This window comes from Perca fluviatilis, chromosome 6, assembly GCF_010015445.1.
Source record: "Perca fluviatilis chromosome 6, GENO_Pfluv_1.0, whole genome shotgun sequence".
In the NCBI taxonomy this organism is placed as follows: Eukaryota; Metazoa; Chordata; class Actinopteri; order Perciformes; family Percidae; genus Perca; species Perca fluviatilis.
The window spans coordinates 42,957,601-42,979,748 of NC_053117.1; the positions used below are offsets into that span (position 1 = coordinate 42,957,601).

The 22,148-nt window shown below is 45.5% G+C and overlaps 1 protein-coding gene, 1 long non-coding RNA gene and 1 pseudogene across 3 annotated transcripts in view; 1 reads left to right on the forward strand and 2 right to left on the reverse strand.

Moving 5' to 3' along the window:
- Positions 1-673, reverse strand: part of LOC120560194 — an 84,377-nt gene extending 83,704 nt beyond the window's left edge. For both annotated transcript variants that reach the window (XM_039802439.1, XM_039802438.1), the window contains exon 1: positions 476-673. In XM_039802439.1, the coding sequence (XP_039658373.1) occupies positions 476-647 (172 nt within the window). In that variant the 5' untranslated portion in view covers positions 648-673. The remainder of the gene's footprint in view (positions 1-475) is intronic.
- A 37-nt stretch (positions 674-710) lies between these two features.
- LOC120560240 lies at positions 711-8,068 on the forward strand (annotated as a pseudogene).
- Positions 8,069-12,865: 4,797 nt separating this feature from the next.
- Positions 12,866-14,025, reverse strand: LOC120560258. Its single transcript, XR_005639465.1, has 3 exons — positions 14,004-14,025; positions 13,018-13,103; positions 12,866-12,885 (listed from the first exon to the last, which is right to left on the reverse strand). It is a non-coding gene; the product is annotated as an uncharacterized LOC120560258 (long non-coding RNA).
- Between the last annotated feature and the right edge of the window lie 8,123 nt (positions 14,026-22,148).

The following is a 22,148-nucleotide window of genomic DNA, read 5'->3' on the forward strand; positions in this document are numbered from 1 at the left end:
TCTCCATAGGAGGAGGACCACTTTTCGGATGCTCTCTTACCCCCTTGCTCAAAGATGGACAGGTCAAAAGGTCAAGCTGCATTATAGATTTTTTGAATGTTGAATATCCAACGTCCAATATAAAACCAACTTCACCACGGTGGAACAAACTTTCTGTAAAGAGGCAGAAACCTCAGGCAGAGCCAGGCACAAACAGAGACTGAGAACTCGCTGTCTACGTACTACGGTGTAAAAGAAACAGCATATGTGATTTAATAACGTTTCGCTGATGAGGTATTAATCCCGGAAGTTTGCATTTGTAAATATCTGTGAAACTTCTAAAAACTCTTATTCAGAACTACATTCAAATTCATTTTCATCTCCTCGTTCTTCTGGTGTCCGGTATATAGAACCAGGATCCAAATAGTAGCGGTTAAACTCACCTATCCTGTGTAACATATAGAACCAGGATTCAAATAGTAGCGGTTAAACTCACCTATCCTGTGTAACCTGATTTCTGGTCTCCAAACGCCATCCAACAGTCTGCGCTGCCGAGCGATCTCTTCCTCGTACTCGACGATAGTTTTTTCAACAACTCGGAATATTTCTTCAGCAGCAGCAGTTAGTCGCTCGGTGACAAACTCTCTCAAACACTCAACTGAAGACATTGTTGCTTAGTTCCAGCTGAAAGAATCATCTGCTCTACGACTACAATACCGTCTTCCAGCTCATTCAACAGCAGCATGCAGCTAACGCTACGGCCAGCAGCCTTGTTTACTTCCGCTGGCTGTCACACTCATTAAGGTCCGACGGTGGAAGTAAGAACTCTTTTCGTTCCGCTTTCAACTGATGGCGTTTTATTTAAACTTGTGTGTTTAACATCAGCAGTAAGGATGTACTTCGACCTCTCTTCTTTCCAGAAGGACAGCTGCTCATTTCGACATTTATTTAACGCTTCTTTGCTCCTGTTCCGTCCTCCTCTGGTTTATTACGGTAGCTGATTGTTGGAACTGAGAACTGGTTGTAAAAGTCAACATGAAGCTGGAATATTGAGCTGGGGTGTATGCCGAATTTTATAATAGACTACATTGGTCTAATTAGATTGCTATTCCGAGTTATATTTTTCGAGTTGTGTGGACGCTTATCCTAATGTGTTCAAATTGATAAGTGAGTTTGGTGAGTCGGCTTTTTCTAAACGAGAGAACGGCTATTTCTGCTTAAACTAACGTGAGACAGTCGGCCCTTTTATTACAGAAACACTTATATCAGAATCAGAATCAGAAATTCTTTAATAATCCCAGGGGGAAATTATTTTTGTTACAACTCCAGATATACAAACAACATATATTATCCAGACTTTAACATATATATTAAAAACAAATACATAGTAATAATATATAAAAGATCAAATGTACAGTGTTAATGTGCAAAAAGTGCAATAAAAAAGATATGTAAGGGATAATGTAGAGCGAGGCGGTTGTTATAGCGAATACAACCCCGACAGGGTGATCAGGATATATGTATTGATCAGATGTATTCGCTATAACAACCGCCTCGCTCTATATTATTCCGCTTATTACATGGCTACTTACCAAATAAATCAATAATTTGACTAATAACTTGACAAAATATTGATTTAAATGGGATTTTATTGATTTAAATACGATTGTATTGCTTCCACTAGAGAAAATAGTCCCGTCTCTACGGTTGGAATCCTGCGTCCATAGCAACGTATACTCTAGCTTTTAATGCGCCCCTTCGTTGATTACTCAACACCACCTTACGGGCTGGGGTAGTAGCCGGTTATTTTGCGGGTGCTGCCGTGGTGGACAAATGACCCAGCTGCAGTTTTAATCACTGCAGGAATTGACCCAACATTAGCTGAAGCGTTGTGTGAGTGCTAGCGGGCTAGCTAGCGGGCTAGCTAGTGGGCTATCGGCTGCTCTAATTTACAGTAAACTGAACATTTCTGTTGACGGTGAAGTGAGACACGGTGAATGGCTTCTTTGGGAATATTTATGTGGACGTTTATGTCCTCCAATCATCTCGTTCCTTTTGCAGAGCCGCTGCATGTTGACACACCTGTAAGTTAACGTTAAACAAGTTGCAATGTAAGCTAACTAATTAGCGTTGTGTCCCTACGGTGTTACTGCGAAGCTAGCGATCATAGACGGATAGAAAGATACTAGCGAAATACGCGCTCATCAGATCTGCTGTCATTGCTTGAATTGGAGGACAGAAGTTGCTCCACGTTTCCCCACTTTTTGCCACAGCTGATAGGCTAAATTATCCGGACTTCTTTCAGCGGATTGATTGATAGCTGTCCTCCAGAGTGAACAGAACTGCGTCCATGGCAACGCTCTGCTATGGATGGCAGCGGTCTGTTATAAAGAAATAACAGACCGCATTCTTCATTAGAATTCAACCAAGCCATGTAATAAATATAAAGAACACATGTAGAAATAATTAAAGTTATCATGTTATTGTAGTAGTTTTTGTATCTAAACTGTGTTTTCCTCTTCTCTCCTTCAGCTTTTTAGTATTACCTGGATCTGTAGATGGCTACCTTACTTTGCTGGCCCCATGCAGTGACTCTGAGGACCCCCCTAGGGGCCCCGGACCCCCTGTTGAAGACCCCTTCTGCTGCAGTGTGCTGAGCGGCCTGCAGCGGCGCAGCGGAGCCGCTAACACACTGTAGACACACACACACACACAAACGCACACACACACACACACACACACACACACACACAGAGGAGGATAAGCAGCAGCTGTTTGTTCTCTTACCGGTCTTCTTTTACCCGTTAAAACCCGAGTCCCGTGTCCATGGCAGCCCGGTTGTTGGAGGTGTACCTGGACCTCCTGTCGCAGCCCTGCCGCGCGATCCACATCCTGCTCGGCTGCACCAACATCCCGCACACGGCCCCATCCGCGCCGGCAAACAACGTACCGGCGCGCCCAAAAAGCAGCAGCTAACCGACTAACCGGGCTAACTAACGGGCTGACTAACTAACCGGTTAGTGCTGCGGTCAGTTAGCAGTTTAAAGTCTCTGTATTTCTACTTTTAGAAGCTTCGTTGGCCCTGACATCTGCCCTGGAGAACTTTGACCCACATAAGAGTGCTTATCGCGGCTAACCAAACTCCATTAGAAATCTGACCGCTTTAAGGTTTTCTTGTGAGATTTTCCAAACATTTTTATTTAATATAAAATTACAAAGATAGTTTAAATTGGCATGTTCTTCTGATACATTCGGCGCATAATTAAACACAAAAAAGCGCCGTGGTTCAGTTAAATGCAGAGTTTACGAGATTGATTCAGGCATTTCTCTTGACGTCCAGCGCGGTGTTTAAGTGGCAGAAAGTTGGGTTTACTTAAACATTGAAGCTGGAAAAAGTGGCAGAGTCAGTTTACTGTGATGTAATGATGATGCCGAACTGAGGAAAGCTCTTTGTCTCGGAATGTATGAAAAGCTTTTAGTTAGTCAGGGACCGTTAAACTGCGTGGTTTCTGAATGGAGTTTGGTTTAAGCTTTTTTATTTACACTGATTTGTGTGCAGGAGAGAACAGGACTCCAGAATTCACAAAGTTGAACCCGATGCAGAAAGTTCCTGTCATGGTGGACAACGGCTTCGTCCTCACAGAGAGGTACAGTACACACACACACACACACACACACACACACACACACACACACACACACACACACACACACACACACACACAATAACATCACACACACACACACGCGACACACGCACACGCATGCACACAAAACACATGTAGTTTATAAAATCTGATGTTTTATTCTAAAGTAAACGGAGCCAACAATATAACGGCTACAAGTCCAATGATTAGACCATTAAACGCACAACTGGTGTGTGTGTGTGTGTGTGTGTGTGTGTGTGTGTGTGTAGGTGGATATTAGCGCGCGCGCTGTGTGTTGTTCATTCATTCATTCATTAAACTTTTATTTATGTTAAGAACAAACTCAAAGTCCAGGGACCAGGGCTCGGTGTGTTTGATCAGTGTGAACACGGCGTACCTTACCGAGGAACTGGACCAGGACCAGGACCAGGACCAGGACCAGACTTAAATCTCTCTCTGCAGATGAAACTGACCATCCTCTCTGATGTGTCCTCGAGTCCTCGGTCCTCTGCTGAACCAGAAGTTGTTCTGTCCCTCCCTCGTGTCAGAGCTCTTAGGCGTCCTGTTAGAATAGATTCAGTGAGAGTGAAGTTAGAGGTTTTGGAGTTCATGAAGCTGACCTTGTTGTCTCCACTTCTCTGGGTTATGAGAGGCCACCTGGTTTTAAAGTGATTATTAGACATTATAAAGGGAGTGTGAGACATTATAAAGGGAGTGATAAGATATTATAAAAGGAGTGTGAGACATTGCCTGAGGAAAGGTCTCCTCTGATTGGAGGGGGACGGAGACAACGATGGTGCAGTGTTTTGCATGCGTTTTGATTTGTGACACAGAGTCTGATCGGCCTCGGCTCTCACCACTCCTTAAAAGTCTGCAGGAGATTAGGAACACACAGGAGGGCTCAAATCCAGCGACAGCAGCTCTGTCTCTGCTCTAATCTGAGAATGGGAGAAGCCGAGGTAACGTTTACATACGCCTGTGTTACATATCGTTAGGAGATCTGGACCGGATCCAAACTGATGACCGCACCACCAGGGCAAACACAAATGTATCTTAACTTAGCCGGCATCTGACGCTGGGGAACCTCTCAGGTGAAGGATACACCTGTTTCTGATCCGTATGCATGCCTTTGTGTTTTGCTATATCATTCTTCACTAAAGCTTGTTTTTTTTTTTTTTTTTTATTTATCCTTTATTTTACCAGGTGATGTCCCATTGAGATAGTCAAATCTCTTTTACAAGGGAGCCCTGGAGCAACAGTACACAAGTTACACAGAATCACAAAAAACACACAGCAAACAAAACTGATTTACAGTACATATTATTGAAAACATGTGCATTGTTCTAACGTTAACTGGATGAATCCTGAGTCTTCTTCTCTGATCTGCCGCTAAACAAACACCTTTCAGGGCGTAGTGACCACAGAACTGGAGTCACATTAAGTCATCGGTCTCATTTTAGAATAAATTCCTACAGTGTGTCCGTTTTATATTTCAGCTGCCGTGGTAACGGGTTAGAGCGTGCACGCTGCCTGCGCGACACACACATCTGAGGAAACGCGTGCAGCTAGAAACAGGACCGGCGCCTATTGTTCTCGCCACACGCCAGCGTGTTGGAAGCGTTTCCAGACAACATAGAACAGGAAAATATGTTTATATGTCATTTAGACACAAATACATATTAATACATGACATGTTGACGTCTGAAAGTCTCGAGGTTTTGATATAAATGTCATTTAAAAATAATAATTGTGTGTGTGTGTGTGTGTGTGTGTGTGTGTGTGTGTGTGTGTGTGTGTGTGTGTGTGTGTGTGTGTGTGTGTGTGTGTGTGTGTGCGGGGGGGGGGGGTGTGTGTGGTGGGGCGGCACGCCATCATGAAGTACCTGGTCACCAAGTACGACGTCCCGCAACACTGGTATCCACGGCAACCAGAGAGACGCAGCGAGAGTGGCGGGAAACATCGCTCGGCATCACACACACCAATACCCACTCACGCTGCTAGAGTCTTCCTGCTGGAGGTACCACCACTCCACACATACACACACACACAACACACAGATACACACACACACACACACCACACACACAGATACACCACCACAAACAACACCAAACACAACACCGCACACACACACAATACACACACACACAGATACCACACACAGATACAACACACACACACAATACACACACAATACCACACCCCAATAATACCACACAGATACACACACACAACACACATACAATACACACACAGATACAACACACCATACACACAGCACACACACAGATACACACCCAACATACACACACCACAGCGGATACACACACACAGATCACCCACACGGATACACACACATACACACACACACACAGACACACACACACAATACCACAGACACACAGTACACACACACACACACACACACACAGACACATAACACACACCACACACACACACACACACACACACACACAAACAATACCACACACAGATACACACACACCACACACCACAACACCACACACACAGATACACACACCACACTAGCACACTCACACACACACATACGCGCACACACACCACACACACACACACACACACACCCACGGCATGGGATTATTAACCCTATTTGGGTGACCCCCCAGGTGCTGATCCCCGCGACGCCGGCTCCCCGTGGTGGACCAGGCCCCGTCTGGGCCGGGCCTCCTGAGCTGGAGGACACTCTGGACCGGCTGGAGGACATGTTTCTCACGGGCGACAGCCCTTCCTGTGTGGTGATGACATCACCGTGTACGACCTGCTCGCCCGGCGAGCTCATGCAGGTCAGACGCTCTGATTGGCTAAAATATTCAGTCACCTGACTGTTGGCTGTGTGTGTGTGTGTGTGTGTGTGTGTGTGTTGTGTACTCTGTGTGTGTGTGTGTGTCTCTGTGTGTGTGTGTCTGTCTTGCGTGGAGTGAGTGTGTGTGTCCTGTGTGTGTGTGTGTGTGTCTGTGTTGTGTGTCTCTGTGTGTGTGTGTTGTGCCCCTTGTGTGTGTCTCTCTGTGTATGTGTGTCTGTCTGTGTGTGTGTGTGTGTGTCTCTGTGTGTGTGTCTCTGTCTGTGTGTGTGTCTCTGTTGTGTGTGTGTGTCTCCTTGTGTGTGTCTCTGCTGTGTGTGTCCGTCTGTGTGAGTGAGTGTGTGTGTGTTCTCTGTATGTGTCTGTCTCTGTGTGTGTGTGTTCTCTCTGTGTGTGTGTGTCTGTCTCTGTGTGTGTGTGTGTCTCTGTGTATGTGTGTCTCTGTGTGTGTGTGTGTGTCTCTGTGTGTGTCTCTGTGTGTGTGTCTGTCTGTGTATGTGTCTGCTGTCTGTGTATGTGTGTGTCTCTGTGTATGTGTCGTGTTGTGTGTCTCTGTGTGTATGTGTTCTGTCTGTGTGTGTGTGTGTCTCTGTGTGTGTGTCTCTGTCTGTGTGTGTTGTCTTTGTGTGTGTGTCTCTGTGTGTGTGTGCGTTGTGCGTGTGTGTGTGTGTTGTGTGTGGTCTCTGTTATGTGTGTCTGTCTCTGTGTGTGTGTGTGTTCTCTCTGTGTGTGTGTGTGTGTCTCTGTGTGTGTGTGGTTCTCTGTGTATGTGTGTCTCTGTGTGTGTGTGTGTGTCTCTCTGTGTGTTCTCTGTGTGTGTGTGTCTGTCTGTGTGGAGTGTGTGTGTGTGTGTGTCTCTCTGTGTATGTGTGTGTTTTTTTAAATTATTATTTTGTCTGTCTCTGTGTGTGTGTGTGTTCTCTGTGTGTGTGTGTGTGTGTCTCTCTGTGTGTGTGTCTGTGTGTGTGTGTGTGTGTGTGTGTGTGTCTCTCTGTGTGTGTGTCTGTCTGTGTGTGTGTATGTGTGTGTCTCTCTGTGTGTGTGTCGCTGTGTGTGTGTGTCTCTGTGTGTTTCTCCACATGTATGGGAGGGGCTTGTTGATTGGCTGGTTCTGAGCGTGCTCTGTGTGTCTCTCTGCAGCCCGAGATGAGTGGGCGGGACGTCCTGCAGCAGCGCCCGGCGCTGCAGCGCTGGAAGGGCCGTGTGCAGGCGGCCGTCGGCGAGGCCTTCCACCGGGCGCACGCCGTGCTGTACGCCGTCAGAGACCGCCACGCAGCCAAGCTGTGACATCACACACAGGAGCCAATCAGCTGGGAGGATTTAATCATCAATCTGATTCTATTGATTATTAGATTTATAAACATGTCCGACAGTCCAGCTGTTTGTTTTAATAACTTTATTTAAACGGCAGACTGTCAGGCGAACAGGATGATGTCACAGCCCTTTGTCCAATCAGCTGTCAGCTCAGAGATCACATGTTTATCTGCAGCAGAACTTCTGACAGTTGTAAATGAAATGTTTGATAATTATAGTCGGATTTAGAGACACTTTATCAGTCAAAATGTTGTTATAATGAAGAGAAATAAAGATTTTATTTTCACATTCAGTTTATTTATTTACTCCACTTGTGTATCTGTCTCACAGTCGCCGTGGTTACCTGCAACCCCAGTTTGGGGCCCTCTGCATGATTTCAGCCCTTTGTTATCGTTTTCTACGGTTTCATGTCTTTATGACATTTTTCACTTTTTCCAAATGGAGTCAGTGTCATTGTGTGTGTGTGTGTGTGTGTGTGTGTGTGTGTGTGTGTGTGTGTGTGTGTGTGTGTGTGTATATGTGTGTGTATGTGTGTGTGTGTGTTGTTTTGTATTGATGGTTAAAGGAGAACTCCTGGCCATTTGTGTGCCTCTTAACAGACACAAAATGCAATTAAAATGTCAAAAAAGGGATAACACAACATTTTCCTGATGCTAACATGCTATACTATATATATATATATATATATATATATATATATATATGATATGATATGATATGATAGTTGAATAAAAAACAAAAACCCTAAAATGACAGTCGGCTCAAAATTAAATGAATTATTAAAAATTTAATAATACTTAAAACAATAACTTATTTCACCAGTAAATTACTGTTAAACGACAAAACAACCACTGAATGGGAAAAGGGTATTTTACAACAACTTTGAATGCAGCACAAGGCGTGGAATTTCGTGAACGCAACATCTGTGTTGTTTTTCCAGACAACGGCACGGCAGCTATAGCTAGGCTCTTCAGACACACCTTTAACAACGTTAAGCTGTCAGTATTTTAACCGTGTTTACTCCATTGACATATATTAAAAAAAATATATATAGCTATATGCTCCAGCTGCTAGCTACGCTAGCTAACGTACCTTGCTTTCGTTGAGTGTAGTGTTAACTAGCTAACGCTAGGCTAATGTTACCTGCTGTTGAGTGTAGTGTTAACTAGCTAACGCTAAGGCTAACGTTACCTGCTGTTGAGTGTAGTGTTAACTAGCTAACGCTAGGGCTAATGTTACCTGCTGTTGAGTGTAGTGTTAACTAGTAACGCTAGGCTAATGTTACCTGCTGTTGAGTGTAGTGTTAACTAGCTAACGCTAGGCTAATGTTACCTGCTGTTGAGTGTAGTGTTAACTAGCTAACGCTAGGCTAACGTTACCTGCTGTTTTGTAGTGTTAACTAGCTAACGCTAGGCTAACGTTACCTGCTGTTGAGTGTAGTGTTAACTAGCTAACGCTAGGCTAATGTTACCTGCTGTTGAGTGTAGTGTTAACTAGCAACGCCTTAGGCTAATGTTACCTGCTGTTTTGTGTAGTGTTAACTAGCTAGCACTTAGGCTAACGTTACCTGCTGTTGAGTAGTGTTAGCTAGCTAACGCTAGGCTAACGTTACCTGCTGTTGTAGTGTGTTAGCTAGCGTCCCGTGTGGCGGTGATTAGCTTCAGTTCCTTCTAACGTCCGTCTTCGGAGCATCAGAGAGAAGAGCAGTAATCTAAGTGGCCCTTCAATAAGGCACCGGAATCAGAGTTGCTATATTCGTCCGGTAGATAACGGCTGTTAAGACACGGTACCGTATTAGCACCCAGGTCTCGGCAGTGGCGGATCTAGAACATTTTACATGGGGTGGCAAAGGGGGGACAAGAGGTCTTGGCAGGGTGGCAGGGGTAGACGGCACGGGGAATCCCTATATGTGAATGGTTTAAACCAAACATACACTAAAATACTTTTAAATACTTTTCAGAGCCATATTCCTCAGCCACTAACTAAACCAATTCTTCCTTTAAGAAGTCATTGATGATGGGTCTAAAGCTTGTATAGCTCTCATTATCTGGCTGCTAGAGAATGAAAAGCACCTGTCCAGCTCACTGATCATTGAGTCTATGATGGGAATGAATATACCTATTCTAAACATGGCCATAGCCAATGCATATAAGTGACATTACATATTATCCTACTGTACGGCAATTTACATGGAAGAAGAATAAAAACAAACCATATGGTCCAGGGGTAGCTGCAGGCCTCTTCCTCCCTGTCATCTTCATCTGCCTCCTCCTGATCACTCCCTGTCATCTTCATCTGCCTCCTCCTGATCACTCCCTGTCTCTGTCCCTCTCTCTGAATCTGGAGCCTCCTCTTCATTCCTCACTGATTCTTCTTTTTCCTCATGTCCTTCACTTATTCCTCTTCTCCTTCTGTGGTCTTCTCCTGCTCTCACCCTCCATGGTCTCTCCAGTTTACTGCCTTCTCCTTCATTTCCCTCATTCTCTTCATCCTGTGTACTTCTTTGAATTTTTCTTAGCAAAAAGCTGGCAGTAGCCACCTTTAGCCTTCCTTTTCTGTTTGGGGGCTCAGCTACTTTCTTCAGCTCGCTCTGGCCTGCAAAGTCAATATGTGAAAACCTCCTGGTTATCCTGTATTACATTACACTGTAGGGCCCTAATAAGTAGCTTATAACAAATATAAAATCAAAAAATATGTATCACATGCACACAACAGTTATGTTTAGACTACTTAATCCTATTGTATTTGTTATTTCCCCAGTTGTAACCTGGTTTAATTAGTGCAGCCTTATTGCTGTGATATGTGAGAGGAAGTGGATTTTATCAGACTGCTTAGCTAGTCAAATATAAAATTATCATCTTCTAACTGGCTATTGTGTGTTGCGTAACGCGTTAAACGGCGACCATCAGTAACGTTATGGATACAAACAAGATTTTATATTTTTATATTAAGCCGTTACTGTCTTTACTAAAATCAAAACTATGTGCTCTTACAAATCACGCAGGGAGCGATTTCGACTTTTAGCTAACGTAATAGACGCGTGTGTGTTTTTGTTGCTGAATTCGGCTAATTAACAGCATAGATACATTCATTACAAACCAACTTTAAGGTAAAGGTGTGTTTAAACTTCACCTGGGGAAACTGAACTTCACCTTCAGAGCTCGGGGGCAGCTCAGTCTCTCCAGCCGGGCTGGGGGCCACGCGCGCGACCTGACTTCGCTGTGTGAGCCAACGGACTGAACGGACTCGCTTTATTATCAGGGACGTAGCTAAGTATTTGAGGGGCAGGAGGCTAATAGCTACATAAAAATTTAAATTTTATTGTTCACTTTTGGTAAATGTATTGTTTAGTTCAATGTTTTGAGAAGCCTGTGGACGTGGCGGGTTGTTTTACAAGTACAGTTTTTGGATCACCAAGGTTGGGGGAGCTGGGGGGGCACCTGCCCCAGCTACCCCCTGTAGATCCGCCCCTGGGTTCGGGGCCCCCAAAATAAAAACTCTTCGGATCTACACGATTCACGTGGATGACATTTTCCCATTCAAAACGGGGTTTTCCGCCAAAAGCGACAAGTTTGCAGGTATGGATATCGGTCATAACCACTGCAGTGCTCAATGACCTATTAATGAGGGGAAATTAATTAACATTTTTCTGCCACGGAAGGCACGAACGGCTTTCTGGAGGACATCCACCAGATGGCGAGGCGTCAGTTGTGGTAAACTACCAACCGGTCGCCACTTCACACTCTCCTACCCCACCCGCCAGATGGATCACACATGTAGTATCTGAAGATTTACAACTTTGCTCTATACTTTTCTGTTAAGGACCAATTGGGAATTTGCTCTCTGAAGATTTATGACTTTTAACTTAGGTGTCTGTTAGAGACTTATATGGACTTTGTTCTATTCTTGCTTTCTACCCCTCACATAACTTCGTCTTACTTTCAACAGCAGATATGTTAAAGCGACTATTTTGAGAATTGGGAAACTGTCCTCTCCAGATCTTCTGCAGGGTCTGTAATTGATGCTGAATTCTTTGATGTAATAAACCTTTATAATCAAGAACAGTGTCAGCGGATTCCTCTTCATACATCACCACAGCATCGCTACTAAAGATACCAAACACAAAATGGATATATATATATATATATATATATATATATATGTTACAAATACACAGGGAACTGCTCGGTGAGGGTTATCACAGAAACCTGTCCGAACACACTCCCTTCCAGACGGCAGCTAGCAGGATGTCCGAGTTGAAAACGCATCTTGTTGCCATGTAAGGGCCCTGTTCGTGTGGCTAGACATTTTAACTGCATTGTGTGTCTGTTCAGAGGCACAAAAGACACTCTTTGAACCGTGTTAGCTAACTGGGAGCTCTGGGCATTAGCTGCAGCAACTCCAGTTTGCTAAGACTGATTCTGTTGTTGTTTTGCTATTGGACAGTATTCGCATATTTATAGCGATCAAGAAGCATTAAGTGCCCAGAATTACTCCCTTTAAGTTGTGGCGGGCGATGATTTTTAAGGGTTTTCAGTTTGTTGGCGTCTCAAAACAGAAATATTATGAAACTTTGGAGAAAATAAAGCCGATGCAAACGGAGTGGAAAACATAAAAGGCTTTATTAGCAATCAATGTAAACTTTATTTACAGCGTTTCAGTAGTGAACAACGTGGCTGAGTGTGATTGGTCTACTCGGGCGGGGCGGGGCTTGGCTGCGTTTGGCTGGAGGTTCCTCTTCTTCTTCTCCTTCACCGCGTCCCCTCGTTTCCCCTCCGGAGGCTGACTCCACTTCCTGCTGGGGGGGGGGGGAGGGGAGGGGTCAACAAGTTTGTGTGTGTGTGTCTCTGTCTATGTATTGTTGTGCTCTATGTACATTATGTGTGTGTCTCTGTGTGTGTTTGTGTGTGTGTGTCTCTCTGTGCATGTGTGTGGGTGTGTGTGTGTCTCTCTGTGTGTGTATGTATTTCTGTGTGTGTGTGTGTGTTTCTCTCTCTCTCTATGTATGTGTGTGTGTGTGGTTACCATGGCAGCGGCGGCAGCAGCAGCATCAGCGTCGGAGGGGAACATGAGTCTGTGAGCCGTCTTCATCATGACATCATCCTGAAAACAGGAAACATTTCCCATCATGCACCTGGACAGCGTCTTTCCTTACGGTGTGTTAGCTAAATGTGAAGAGGCGGCGGTAGAATCAGCTGACAGGAAAGGGAGGAGCCAGAGCGTTGCCATGGTTACCTGGAGCCAGGGATGCTGCAGAGCTTCATCTATAGTCATCCTCTTACTGGGGTCAACTACCAGCAGCTTCCTGACCACATCCTTCGCTGGAGACACACACACACACACACACACACACACACACACACACACACACACACACACACACACACACACACACACACACACACACACACACACACACGGCACACACACACACACAGACACAGACACACAACACACACACACAGACACACAGACACACACACACACAGCACACACACAACACACACACACACACACACACACACACACACACACACACACAGACACACACACACACAGAGACACACAGACACACACACACACACACACACCACACACACCACACAACACACACACACACACACACACACACACACACACACACACACACACACACACACACACACACACACACACACACACAACACACAGACACAGACACGACACAGACACAGACACAGACACAGACACAGACACACACACAACACACACACACACACACACACACACACACACACACACAGACACACACACAGACAGACAGACACACACACACACACACACAGACACACACCCTATTAGTGAAAACTGACGTCATATTTTAGTCCTAACGAGTATTACAGCAGTGTTGTTTCACCATGCTTTTGACAGGTTTTTCGACTCTAGTATTGTAGTGGTATTGTAGTAATATTGTAGTAGTATTGTAGTAGTATTGTAGTAATATTGTAGTAATATTGTAGTAATATTGTAGTAGTATTGTGGTAGTATTGTAGTAGTATTGTAGTAGTATTGTAGTAGTTGTGTAAATCAGACGGTAGTCAGTCCTGTTCCTTGTCATTAAGAACCATCTCCAGAACCAGACCCACACTCTCACACTCAGACCTGAACAAGTCCTTCATGCTTTCATCTTCTCCAGACAGGTGTGTTTACCTGGGTCAGAGGTGTGTTCAGGTGTCCTGTACCTGGGTCAGAGGTGTGTTCAGGTGTCGTAGTACTGGGTCAGGTGTGTTGGGTGGTGATCTGGGTCAGAGGTTTTGTGTCGTGATTACTGGGTCAGAGGTTGTTCTGTGTGGGGGGGTGTGTGGGGGGGGGGGGGGGGGGTGTGGGGGTGGGGGTGTGGGTGGGTGGTGGTTTTGGCTGTGGTGTTTTTTGGTGTTTGTGTTGTGGTGGTTGGGGGGGTGGGGGGTGTTGGTGTTTGGGGGTTTTGGTTTGGGGGGGGTCTTGGTTTTTTCGTGGGGGGGTCTGCGGGTTGTGTGGGTGGTGTTTCTGGGGGTTGTTTTTGGACGCACCATGGTAATCTCGGATTCTGCTCGTGATGGATGGGGTGAAGTTTTTCATGAACGGAGGATAACCACCCAGACTGAGCAGCAGGTTAGAGACAGACAGGGTAAACAGATACAGACGGTTAGAGACACAGAGACATTTTGACAATTTGAGCGTATTTGACAAGTGAATGTCCATTTAAAGAAGGCTCAAAGAAAGAAGATGTAGGACAGGGAGGCGGAGGGGTGAGACAGGGGCGGGCCTACCAGGCGAAAGCAGGACTCGAGGCTCCACTGCGTCGGGCCAGCCGTATCCCGACGTGGACCGTGAAGACTTCAGGGGGAGGTGGGCCTCCCACACACAGACTCCTCATCAGCAGGGACTCGTCCAGGATCGGGACTGGTTGAAGTCTGTCACCTGCACACACACACACACACACACACACACACGCACACACACACACACACACACACACAAAGACAGAGACACACACACACACACACACACACACACACCCCCCCCCACACACACACACACCCACACCCACACACACAAAAACACACACACAAAAAGCAAAACTGATTTTACCCTGTCATAGTGTAATAACGACAGTTCGGAGGGGTAAATAGGACATACATAGAAGCTCTAAATCCCACTGACACCCTTTACTATGAAAATCCATATTTTGAACTGCCGCTGAAGCGGGCGAATCTCAACAAAGCTGGAGGTATGTCGTCAACCTCCAAAGGAACCTTTGTCAGCCCATGGGTGTATTAAGAGAAGCGGTCCACGCCCAACATTTACATAGCTACACAACTGACCTGAGATCAGGTAGTACATTTACATAGGCTACACAACTGACCTGAGATCAGGTAGTACATTTACATACTACACAACTGACCTGAGATCAGGTAGTACATTTACATACTACACAACTGACCTGAGATCGGTAGTACATTTACATACTACACAACTGACCTGAGATCAGGTAGTACATTTACATACTACACAACTGACCTGAGATCAGGTAGTACATTTTATATACTACACAACTGACCTGAGATCAGGTAGTACATTTACATACTACACAACTGACCTGAGATCAGGTAGTACATTTACATACTACACAACTGACCTGAGATCAGATATTCTTCCGAATCTAGGTCGCGCAGATCTCTGTTATTCCATTACAAAATTTACTTCTGAAACTTTTTTATGCGAGAAATCAACCATATAAAGCTCAAATATGGGCCGCTTTATGAAATTGATGGCTAATTACAAATTTTGTCCGACTGTGTGTCGGATTTCCGTATATATATATATATATATATATATATATACCTACACACAGTTTATATAAAGGGTGTTTATTTATGTTCACACCGCCGTGATGTCACTTCCTGCATCCTGAAACCCTGCTGTGTGTGTGTGTGTGTGTGTGTGTCTCTGTGTCTTTGTGTGTGTAATTATTACTGATTCTTTTTTCTTGTTCATATACTTTTATGTATATATATATATTTTCTCCTATGTCTACTTAATGTGTATTTGTGTTATTCTGATGTGTGTACTTTGGTTTTTCTCGGTTCTTGTGAGCTGCTGTAATACAGGAGTTTCCCCAGTGTGGGATTAATAAAGTCTATCTTATCTTATCAATCAAAGATTTCAGTTTAAGCATTTATATTTAAGCTTTGCATTTGAAATTTGACTTTTTACATTGCACTTTACATTTTCAAATTATCATTTTACATTTCAACTATGCTTTATCAGTTTCCTTTTTCTTTTTTTAAATTTAATTAAGGCATGATTTTTCCTAGTAGCGTAGTAAAATAATATTTTTAATTTGATCTCGCTTTGTTTTCTCTTTGGACTTTCAATTTGAATTATGAATAAATATATCCTCCATACCCACGTGTATGTTCTAAAGATAGAAACAATCATTTCCGATCCCAGGTTTCCCTACGAGAGACTTATTTCCTCTCAGGCGGGTGCAGGACGTGCGTGGTCTCTGCGGTGTGTTCAGGTGATCATTTTGGCGGAAGACAAATGTGGCGGGAGCAGCGTGAGGCGGCCTACAGTGGATTGCGCTGTTGTCGTGCCTGTAACTGTAGCTGTGATGAAGGTGATGAAGATGAAGGTGTGTTACCTTGATGAGACACTTTCGTTGTCCCTCGCGAGGACAGCAGGATGTTCTCGGTTTCAGATCTCTGTGGATGATCCCTTCACTGTGGAGGTACTATACACACACACACACACACACACACACACACACACACACACACACACACACACACACACACACACACACACACACACACACACACACACACACACACACACACACACACACACACACACACACACACACAAAGTTATACACAGAGGACTTAGGTGTGTGGTGGTTACCGTAGCGACAGTGTCTCCGTCTCACCTTGACCGCTCTCAGCATCTGATAAAAATACAGTTTGGCGACAGACTCATCGAGCTGCTGCTGAGATTTAACTCGGTGAAACAACTCTCCTCCCTCCATCCTGAGAGAGGCAGACAGACAGACAGACAGAGAGGCAGACAGATAGACAGACAGAGAGGAAGAGGCAGACAGACAGAGAGGCAGACAGACAGAGAGGGAGAGACACAGAGAGGTGAGGGAGACAGACAGAAAGGGCTGTTTTGCCTTTTTATTTCAAAGAGTAAGATCCTTTTAGTTTAACATGAACAACCCGAAATCCACCATCACCAAACTCCACCAGACTCCATGTAAATAATCAGGACTTTTTAAGCGTGTATAGAGCCAGCATATCTCCACCAGACTCCATGTAAATAATCAGGACTTTTAAGCGTGTATAGAGCCAGCATATCTCCACCAGACTCCATGTAAATAATCAGGACTTTTAAGCGTGTAGAGAGCCAGCATATCTCCACCAGACTCCATGTAAATAATCAGGACTTTTAAGCGTGTATAGAGCCAGCATATCTCCACCAGACTCCATGTAAATAATCAGGACTTTTTAAGCGTGTATAGAGCCAGCATATCTCCACCAGACTCCATGTAAATAATCAGGACTTTTTAAGTGTATAGAGCCAGCATATCTCCACCAGACTCCATGTAAATAATCAGGACTTTTAGTGTTATAGAGGCCAGCATATCTCCACATGTAAATGGGTGAATTAAGGGTTTATTTCAACCAAACCAGAGTGGTGATTGTTGGAACAGTGGAAAAGATGAACCAAGACAGCTTTTGGTAGTTTTATTTAGTTTCTGTCCACTTTGAATGAAGTGTGTTTTCACGATGATAAAAGTCATGATTATTTACATGGAGTCGGTAAATCTATGATGGAAAGAGCAGTGATGGTTGGGAGTAATTTCACCCTAGGGTCCCTTTGCACCATGACCTCGAGCCAAACACCCCAGAAGCTTTTTCACCTGTGTCTAACATTGGGAGAGTTAGCTAGAGTAAGCGTTATCAGCTGAATAGCTTAGCGCGGGGCTAATGGATCCAGTGATGTATCTTAAGTTACCCCACTAATAATGCCGAAATGATACCAAACTGTAACTCACAGCTCCAACACAATGTAGTAACTGTCCTCCGTCTGATAGAAATCCTCTGTTTTAATCAGACATGGCTGCAGGGGACAAGGAGACAAGGAGATAGGAGTTAATATTAATATTATTCTTATTGCTCATTAATAGTGTAATCGTGTCTCTTCTTCTGTGGCGTCAGACTCACGTGGTCGACTCTCTGCAGAATTTGAATCTCAGTTTGCGCGTTTCTCGTCGCGGTCTGTGATTGGACCAAACAAACAGACACATCATCACCATCCCGGCCTGCCATTGGTCCAGAGGAATGTATAACGTCTGCTACATCACAGACGGTTGAGGCTGGAAGGATGGAAGTTACGCTAAATCTCGCAAAATCTCGCAAATTCTCGGCTAATATAACTATTATTTCACCCAGGAAACACGTGTTCGTTCCTCCGGAGCGTTTTCATCTTTTTCCTAAACGTAACAAGTCGTTTTGGTGTCTGAACGAAGCTGTTTCCCTTCCAGCCCCAACCCACACAGCTCTGAGCCAATCAGAGAGCAGATGAGAGGACTCACCAACCCACACAGCTCTGAGCCAATCAGAGAGCAGATGAGAGGACTCACCCCTTCAGACTGAAAGTTCTTCTTATTAATTATTTTCACGGCAAACTTCCTGCACGACGATCTCTCGAAGGCCAGTTTAACCTCTCCACACACTCCTCTGAGACACACACACACACACACACACACACACACACACACACACACACACACACACACACACACACACAGACACACACACACACACACACACACACACACACACACACACACACCACACACACACACACACACACACACACACACACACACACACACACACACACACACACACACACACACACACACACACACACACACACACACACACACACACACACACACACACAGAGACACACACACACACACACACACACACACACACACACACACACACACACACACACAGACACACACACACACACACACACACACACACACACACACACACACACACACACACACACACACACACAGAGCACACACACACACACACAAAGACAAGCACACACACACACACAGGACACACACACACACACACACACACACACACACACACACACACACACACAGAGACACACACACACACACACACACACACACACACACAGAGCACACACACACACACACACACACACACACACACACACACACACACACACAAAGCAGACACACACACACACACACACACACACCACACACACACACACACACACACACACACACACACACACACACACACACACACACACACACACACACACACACACAGTTAGCAGGGTTTCAGGACGCAGGAAGTGACATCACGGCGGTGTGAACAGTGACTCACGTGCCGATGCGTCGAGTCAGAACGTATTTCTCCTGAAGCTCTCTGGGTAAGCTGGACTGGTCAGCTGACATCAGGTCGATGAACACAAAGACTGACAGACAGACAGGTTAGAGAGACAGGTTAGAGAGACAGACAGACAGACAGGCAGGTTAGAGAGACAGACAGACAGTTAGAGAGACAGACAGGCAGAATGGACAAAAAGTTAGGACGATAGGATTAGAGAAAGGCGAAGGTTAGGACAAAGCAGTGAGGAAGAAAAGAAGGTTGGAGACAGGAAGACAGACAGGTTAGAGAGACAGACAGACAGACAGTTAGAGAGACAGACAGGCAGACAGGTTAGAGACACAGACAGACAGTTAGAGAGACAGACAGGCAGAGAGACTACTTTCATCCGTTCATTGGTTTGAGTCATTAGAAATATTGTCTGTTTTCTTCTCTCCTCTGACGCTCTAGGACTAGTATCACCTAACCCCCCCAGATACCCCTGCTTGCCCCAGATACCCCTGTTGCCCCAGATACCCCTGCCCCCAGATACCTTTCCCCCCAGATACCCCTGTTCCCCAGATACCTCTGTTGCCCCCTCAGATACCCTCCCCCAGATACCCCTTCCCCCCAGATACCCTGTTGCCCCCCAGATACCCCTGTTGCCCCCCAGATACCCCTGTTGCCCCCGGTACCTCTGTTGCGTTGCTCAGCCAGCGCCAGCACAGCGTTGTTGGTCAGAGGAAGCTTCCTGTCTTTACCCACCAGCACGCCGTCTACAAAGGTCCCGTTGTTACTGGAGTCCTCCACGAACACCTCACTGCCCTCCTGACACACAGACAGGCAGAGAGACAGACAGGCAGGCAGGGAGAGAGACACACAGGCAGGCAGACAGACAGGTAGGCAGACAGACAGAGAGACAGACAGAGAGACAGACAGACAGACAGACAGAGAGAGAGCAGGCAGGCAGGCAGACAGACAGGTAGGCAGACAGCAGAGAGACGGCAGACAGACAGACAGGCAGACAGATAGGCAGACAGGGGCACACAGGCAGACGAGACAGGTAGGACGGACCAGACAGACAGACAGACAGACAGGCAGGCAGATAGGCAGGCAGAGCGAGGCACACAGGCAGACAGACAGACAGGCAGACAGACAGACAGGCAGACAGAGAGACAGGCAGACAGACAGGCAGACAGACAGAGAGAGGACAGGCAGGCAGGCAGAGAGACACACAGGCAGGCAGACAGAGACACAGGCAGGCAGACAGACAGGCAGACAGGCAGAGAGAGAGACAAACAGGCAGGCAGAGAGACACACAGACAGGCAGACAGACAGACAGGCAGACAGACAGGCAGACAGAGAGAGACAGACAGAGAGGCAGAGAGACAGAGACAGACAGACAGGTAGGCAGACAGACAGAGACAGACAGCAGACAGATAGGCAGGCAGGCAGGCACACAGGCAGACATCGAGGGGGTTTCTTGCCCACACGTCAGGGGCCAGGGGGAGGGGGAGTTAAACACTTTGTTTTCTCTTTATTCAACACCATCACTTTGTTTACATCCACTCCTACTCCCAACAGCCATCACACCGCGTTTGCTGGTTAGTAAACAGGAAGTGATCTTACTCTGTAGTCCTAGGTGTTTCTTGCTAGTGTCCAATAACTTGGATCCTTTTTGGGGGATCAGACTGGTCTCAGACATCTAACACAAGACCCCCAGAACAATACTGTCCTCTAGACATCTAACACAGACTGTCAAACGTACTGTCCTCTAACATCTGAACACAAGCTTCAGAACATGCTTCCTCCATCCACAACTTCACTCTTTTAGACACTCTACACAAAACCTCGAACGTATTCCTCTAACATCTAACACAAGACTCAACGATATGTCCTCTAACTCTCCGAATGTACGTGTTGCCACATTGGTCTCACTTGCTATGGCTCTAGTTCAACGGTCGGACATATGTCCTCTAGTCTCGCCTACATTTAGTTAGGAACCAAATGTTTGTATATTTTAGACGTCTACACTTAACTCTTCCTCTAGAAGTCTACACAAGATATAAACAGTACTGGTCCTCTAGGAGTTGACACAGGGGACTGGGTCAGAGCAGATACTGGTCCTCTAGACAGTCTGGAACACAGGGAATGGAGTGGAGCAGGTACTGTTCTCTGAACGTGGAACACAAAGGAACCGGGTCAGAACAGGTACTGTCCTCTAGACGTCTGGACACAAAGAGAGAGCGGGTCGGGAACAGGTACTAGTCCTCTTGACGTCTGGAACACAGGTCTACTGGGTTTTCTGCACGAGAGCCGGTCAGAACAGATACTGTCCTCTAAGACAGTCTGGAACACAGAGAGACGGTCAGAACAGTGCTGTCCTTACATACAAACCTCACTCTAGACGTCTGGAACACAGAGAGGGCAGGGTCAGAACAGATACTGGTCCTCTAGACAGTCTGGAACACAGAGAGAACCGTCGAACATACTTCCTCTAGACAGTCAACACAGAGAGAACCGTCAGAACAGATGCTGGGCCTCTGGACGTCTGGAACACAGAGAGAATGTGAGAACAATACTTCGTTATGCTTTTCGTCTCCCTCCCTACTGTCTCCCTTCATGTTTCGTCTCCGGTTCTGTTTGTCTCCTTTGCTTTTAGACGTCTGAACACAGAGAGAACTATAAACATACTGTCCTCAACATCTCACATTAGCTTTCCTCTATGTTAACACAGAGGGAACTTAAACATACTCATTCCAGAATGGTAATATTATTTCTTCTGTCTTGTCTTTAGTTTTGTTTTTTTCTATATTTAACTTATTCTTATGTTAGTCTCCAGAAATGTCAGAACAGGTACTGTCCCTCTAGACAGTCTCTGGAACACAGAGAACTGGGTCCAAGAACAGGTAC